The sequence below is a fragment of the Frankliniella occidentalis genome, unplaced genomic scaffold, assembly GCF_000697945.3.
Source record: "Frankliniella occidentalis isolate FOCC.00 unplaced genomic scaffold, Focc_3.1 Scaffold672, whole genome shotgun sequence".
NCBI classification, from domain to species: Eukaryota; Metazoa; Arthropoda; class Insecta; order Thysanoptera; family Thripidae; genus Frankliniella; species Frankliniella occidentalis.
In genome coordinates this window covers 12,419-18,864 of record NW_026267785.1, presented here as the reverse complement: position 1 = coordinate 18,864, position 6,446 = coordinate 12,419, and the positions used below count along the sequence as shown (strand labels likewise).

At 42.6% G+C, this 6,446-nt stretch overlaps 1 protein-coding gene across 1 annotated transcript; it reads right to left on the bottom strand.

Annotated features, from left to right (window-relative positions):
* Window positions 1-357: 357 nt before the first annotated feature.
* Window positions 358-5,989, bottom strand: LOC127751661 (uncharacterized). Its single transcript, XM_052275583.1, has 8 exons — window positions 5,938-5,989; window positions 5,657-5,767; window positions 4,639-4,917; window positions 4,500-4,553; window positions 4,248-4,367; window positions 4,030-4,107; window positions 2,785-2,853; window positions 358-2,699 (listed from the first exon to the last, which is right to left on the bottom strand). The coding sequence occupies exons 1-8, from the start codon at window positions 5,987-5,989 to the stop codon at window positions 634-636; spliced, it is 2,829 nt and encodes a 942-aa protein (XP_052131543.1). The 3' UTR covers window positions 358-633.
* Window positions 5,990-6,446: the final 457 nt, after the last annotated feature.

Sequence of the window (6,446 nt, the reverse complement as noted above, 5' to 3'; positions counted from 1 at the left end):
TGCTTCATTTTCGAACTTAAATTTTTGATTTTTATCCCCAGTACTTAAATCTTAGTATCCCTTTACGTAAGTTTGTGAAATTAGAACATGTTACTTATACGGAGATATTGAGCAAGTGCTATGAGAGTATACGTGATCAATCTTATGACTCAATTTATTGCACTTGACATGTTAAGACAATTTGTGTTTTTTATTGGTGCTTTTGATTTGTTTTGATGTACTAAGAATACAATAATTATTTTACGAAAAGATTTGTTTTTGTGGTCAATAAAGAAAATGTCTGATTTAAACACCTGTTTTATTTTAAAACTAATCAGTCTCTTCTATTAAGTCTTCAGAGAAATATAAGTACAGGACAAGGTGGTAAGGAACATAAGACTAGCTAGCAGTTAACAATACCAAAAATTATTAGAACATAAAATGCGTATGTTGATCATTTCTTAAAGCATTAAAAATCACGTATCAAAATAAAACCAAGACTAGCTAGCAGGGTAGTAGAAACATACATTACTTAAGTGCATAACTTAGCATAAAAAAGGAGGACAAGAATATATTGAAATGTAATATTTTGTCATTTTTCTAATATATATATATAGAATAAAATTTTTTGGTAAGAATAATATAGTCATCACCTTAAAATGGAATAGTATCGTCACCCTCTTCATCACGATCATTTTCACTGTCAGCAGCTTCACCCTCATTGTCATCTTCTGCAGTACCTTTTGGATCAAGGGAAGCAATGATTTCTTCATCTGTTTCATATTCAACTTCAGACAAATCGTCGCCATTATCATCCACAGTGCCTGCCAGAACATTTTGGTAGAACTCTTGCTTGTCTAGGGGAATGGCCAAGGTATCACAAAATTCTTGAATATGCTCTCTTTTACTAGCTTGCAGTGGAATTGGTCCATCATAATTTCTTGGGGGCTGATACGTTTTAAGATTGACAGGCCTTCCAACTCTATTTGGGCTAAGGGTACAAATTTCTCCATCTAAGTCGTAACGGATTCTGACTAGATTACCTTCTCTCCCGTCAATGCTGACTTCTCTGACCTTTTTCCACTTGATTACTTGGCCCTTCATATCCTTATTCCAATTTTGCAAAGAAACTAAATGTTTCCAGTCAAAAATCATTGATTGCTTTAGTCTTACAACATTGTAAGCTGGCAAAGTCTCCTTGGCTTCAGTGATAGCTTGGACCCAGTCTTCAAAATCCAATATTTCTTTCAATCGAGTAGAATTCTCAATCCTAGCATGAATTGTGTCCGCATCCATATGAGTGTGTCCAGGCTCCAAAAATCGATGGGTGATTTTCACCTCATGCAAAACTGCTTTAAGTTGAAACATGGCAAAAATATATCTATTTTTGTTTTGACCTGAGCAATTGTCTGAATACAATGTTATTTCCTTGTGTCCCTTTTGGACAAGCTTGTCTATGAAATGACTTACAGAGCTTGCAATCTCACAGCTTCCTTTCCTGCCCAGACCTTCGTGCCAAAGATAGCAGTGGCCAATTCTTTCTACCTCGTGAAAAATTGTGAGATTATAGACAGATAATTTATTTTTATAGAAGAATGTACCAACTTCAGATCTAGGGCACGGCAACTGCTTTTGAAGATCAAATGAAATAACTGCAAAGTTCTTGTCTTTTTCTGCGACAGTTCGGTCCTTTTGTTTGATCTTCTTGACCAAATCCTTGCGCTTAATGTGAGCGGCATATTTCTCTTTATATTGGTCTTTTATATGTCTTGGATTGTGTTTGCTTCTTATCAGGGCGCAGAGACCACACTGGTCTTTTTTGGGTTTAAAGAAACCAATGTTAAAATTGGAGTTAACAACATCTTTATATTGTCTTATTGTTGCTACTTTGCTTTTAGGAAGGCCTTTCTCTTCTGCCCATTTGACATACAGTTTGGCCATTTTATTAAGGCTAAGACCATGTTCCAAATATTCCCTCTTAGATTTTTCCCGACAGTAATGGGATGGGACACGAGGAAATAAATTACAGTGCTCCTTTACTGTTTCTATTTTTCCTGGAGTAACTGCGGTAAAATGCTTATTATGGCGACCCCTTTTGTCAGGAGTTGCAACATTGCCCTTCTTAGGATTTAGATGTTTATATGCACTATCAATCCAACAGTCCCAGATTCCAAGTGTGGCCATAAACATCTTTTTGCAAACAAGTATTTTTTCAGTTACCATCTCATCTTCTATCTGAGCTAGAAACTCCTCACCCATCTGAATTTCATTTTCAACTCCTTTCTTGACTTCTATCATGAAGAAGAAAGATCTGATACATTTCTTCTTACCTACAAAACCTTCCTTTTCTTCATTTGTAGGTTTAGAAGTAGAGTGTTGGCGAATGTACTCCCACTGTCTTTCATGGCTACCAGATGCCCAAAACTGTTGAAAAAGATAATTCCTCTGTTCTTCTGTTATTTTATGCCTGCAGTTGTGTTTACATGAACAAGGGTTTCTCATTTCAGCTCCTTTCATTTCTTTGCCTTTGACAGAGATGTATGGCTGACCCAAATTCTTCTGTTGTTTCCGAATAGTAGATTTCCAGCGATAAGTATTTCTTGATCTCTTTCTCTTGGGACTTTCAGAAGATGCCCCACTGGCTCTTGTTCGTTTCCTTTGGCCTGATGAAGCAGTAGAATTAATCTGTTCTGGAGTAGTGAAGATAGTGGGTGCAGCACCTGTACAGGAAACACATTTTAATTAATATTTCTCATAAAATAATTGGCAGGAAATAAATAACAAATGTCTGTTACAGTACTTTACCTATCACAGGTGTTGCCAGAACATCATGGGTAAGGACAGTGTGTTCGGTCAGACCTTCATTCATATGACCTAGAAGACAAAAAGAAATATTTAATGACAATAAGGGATTAAAATAAAGTACTAAAATTATAAGCCCTATGGGTGAGGTCACAAAGCAGTAGGCTACCAAGGTGGTGAGGCCCAATAGTGGACCTGATTCTGATCAACCTCCGGAACGTCCAAGGACACTGCCCCTGAAACCGACATGCAGGTCCTCTACCAAACCCCATCATCACAATGCAGCCCCTGGCACTGATCGTGCAGGCAGCCACAGGGCCTTCTCCTGCGCCTCCTACGTTCGCCGTCCCCGCCGTGCAAGTGCTAGCATGGGTTCCCTCGCGTCCCTTCGGGTCCTGGAGGCCGCCCTCCTGGTCGGCTGCTGCCACCCTGCAGCCCCTGGTGAAGTTCCTGGAAGCCGCCGTGCTGGTGCTGGTGCTGTGCCCGCTGGCGCCACTCCTGCCCGCTGCCCGCCCTTCTGCTGCTGTCTGTAGAGCTGCTCGTGGAGCTGCTCAAGGTGATGACGGTGCTCAAGGTGATGACGGTGCTGACGCTGGGCCGAGTCTGAGGTTGCTCGGCGTTGGCGCCCTGCCCGCGCTCGCCGGCCTGCCCGGCCTCCTGCTGCTGTCCCTGGAGCTGCTCGTGGGGCTGCTCAAGGTGATGACGGTGCTGACGGTGCTGACGCTGGGCCGAGTCTGCGGCTGCTCGGCGTTGGCGCCCTGCCCGCGCTCGCCGCCTGCCCGGCATCCTGCTGCTGTCCCTGCAGCTGCTCGTGGGGCTGCTCAAGGTGATGACGGTGCTGACGCTGCGCCCGCTGGGCCGAGTCTGCGGCTGCTCGGCGTCGGCGCCCTGCCCGCGCTCGCCGGCCTGCCCGGCCTCCTTCTGCTGTCCCTGGAGCTGCTCAAGGAGCTCGCGGTGCTGATGCTGCGCCCGCATGGTCTGCTGCTCTTTGCCGTTGCAGTGCTCGCCGCCGTGCAGGTGTCCTTCTCTCTCTACTTGCCAGGCTGGCGCTGCTCGGCCTGTCGCTCGTCGTGCTCGCCAAAGTGGCCGTCACCATTCGCAGGCCGACGCTGCCCCCCCCCCCCTCTCTCCCCAAACTCCTACCCACACTTGCTCTCTCTCTCCCCATTCTGCTCCTAATGGTACTGACACTACCACTCTGTCTGGGATATCCACAATCCTTTTAAACTTCTTACTTCAAATGCTTACCATTTCCTTCCTGTTGATTATCCACAGCTCCAGGGGGGGATGAAGGTATAGGTTCATGAGAAGCCTCATTCGTTTGACCTAGCAGATGCAGTGAAATAAACAAAAACTAATGAATTACTTTAAAATGACATGAAACCAACTAAATTCAACTCTGAAATGAATCACTGATTCAGTTAGTTTGTTTGTATTACACTTTTAAGAAATAAAAAAATTGTTACCTTTAGTAGAGCTTTTGTCAGATGTAGCATCAACTTCACCAACAAAAAAACTGCGGACTGGTAATTCTTCATCACTGGCTGCATTAGTATCCTCTGGTAGAGCTGCAGCTATGACAGTACCTGAAATGTGCATTAAAAATTTCATTCTATTAAATTAAGTGAGGAACTTTGACATAATTACAACCACTCTCAGAAAAATTTTGCTTGTCGCATTATTAGTTACAGGTAAAGAGTGTAAATTTAAAAACTTACCTCCAAGTGGAGCTGAATTAAGAACCTCACAGTCTACTGTAATGCTAGAGCCACCTGCAAAGTAAAAAGGATTGGTAATAACATTTCTTTAACATTCTTTAAAAAATCGAAAGTTTATCAGCGCTGAAGTCAGAATTACCATAATTTTCAGTGAATCCAAATAAATTCCGCTTAACTTGTTGTGGCTTACTCTGCACCACAGGATTATGAACCGTTATAACGGTTAGGGGCTCTGCTGCAGGTTTCACTAGTGGGGTTTCCACTACTGGGGGCTCTGCTGCAGGAGCAGGCTTTTCTGGTGGGGCCTCTGCTTCTGGGGATGCTGCTGGGAGCTCCAGTGCCAGGGGCTCCTCCGCTGCTGGGAGCACCTCAGCGGTTTCATTTGCTCCCATCCAGTCATTGACCTTGTTTTTGTATCCTACAAGTAGGAAGAAAAAGTTGCTGTTAAAACATTGATGTCAAAAGTGCACTACAGGCAACAGGCTACACAAGCAAGAGGCAATTATAAAGAAAAGAGGCCATTCAAATATCGGAAAGACATTTCATATAATTAGTTTTGAGTAACATACATTATTGTTGCAAAGAATCACATGCCACTAGCACCCTTGAACAGCAGTGTTTAAAGAGAATTTTTTTTCAGTACAGACACAGGCCGCAATATATATGTATGGAAAAACGAAGTGGTTGAACCTCTGCTTTGCAGCTTATAAGACTCCTGACAAAAATCATTTAACTCTGCTAACTTAAAATTTTTGAAAGCAGTCTGAAGTTTGAATCAAGCCCTTCAGCCAATCAAATTGTTTGTGAAAAGAAATAAACCAAGAAGTACAGATCCAGTTCCAAGGAAGCACAATGCAAACTATACGGCATAGCTTTAAGGTACTCACACAAAGTTGAAATCGTTCACGGCTGAAAACATTCATAATACACTGTATTGAAATAAAACTTGCGAACACAATTTGATTGTAAAGAGACACAAAGAAAAACAAAAGGTGCATCAAACAACTGATTTCAACAGAATTTGTAATACCAATGTTCAAAATAATTTTTGTCAATGCAAATTTATCAAGTATATCACAAACCAGACAGATGACAACTTTTTGAATTATCACGTTCTCTTGTAAATTATAGGTACAGAACAATAGCAGAGCACCTACCCCTAGCATCAGGGAGTCTCCTGCCAACAGCTTCCAAGCTGACACAATCATCTACATTTACTCTGCTCTGCTGTTGTTGTCGGGCAGCTGCACTGCGATTGTGGCTATCATCTGGAAAAATGTTAGAATTACTGTTTTAGAAAGATGACTTCAAATAGTTATACATCTTAATAATAGAAAATAATGAAATTATCGAACACAGTTTAAGGTTAGGTAGGTATGAAAGACCTACGAACGCTCAACAATCCAATTTCACAAATCTTATGACGGATATTACTTACTTTGAGCTTTATCTTTTAAATCCTGAAGGAACTGGGCCCTTCTCGACCGCATTGTCAAGGTAAAACAACACAAAACCCAGCCGATACCACGGGCCACCGCAAGGCATGGGCATAGCACGTTCTAGCTGGCTCCAGGAACGCGGCCTAGAGTCACTTCGTTCAGATAAGCGGTTGTCGTTCGGACGATGGTAACCAGGTTTGAGGTTAGGTCAATTTTACATTCTTTATTACTCAGGCAATATGAGTATTTCATGGATACAATTTTTCCGAGAGAAAGATACGGTCATGCTCTAACAAAATCACACAAAATCTCAATTCAGGCCAAAACTCAGTTGCGCGGGTGTGTGCGACGCCCTGTGCAGATAAGCTGTTCTGTGCCGCGCGGCCTTCACGTGCGCGGTTATGAGCGAAGGCTGGTACTGATGAGCGGTTGTGTGCCGCGGACGGGCAAGATGCGCTAGTTTGAGCCGCACCGGCGCACGATAAGCGGATTTCGATAGGGAGTGTCG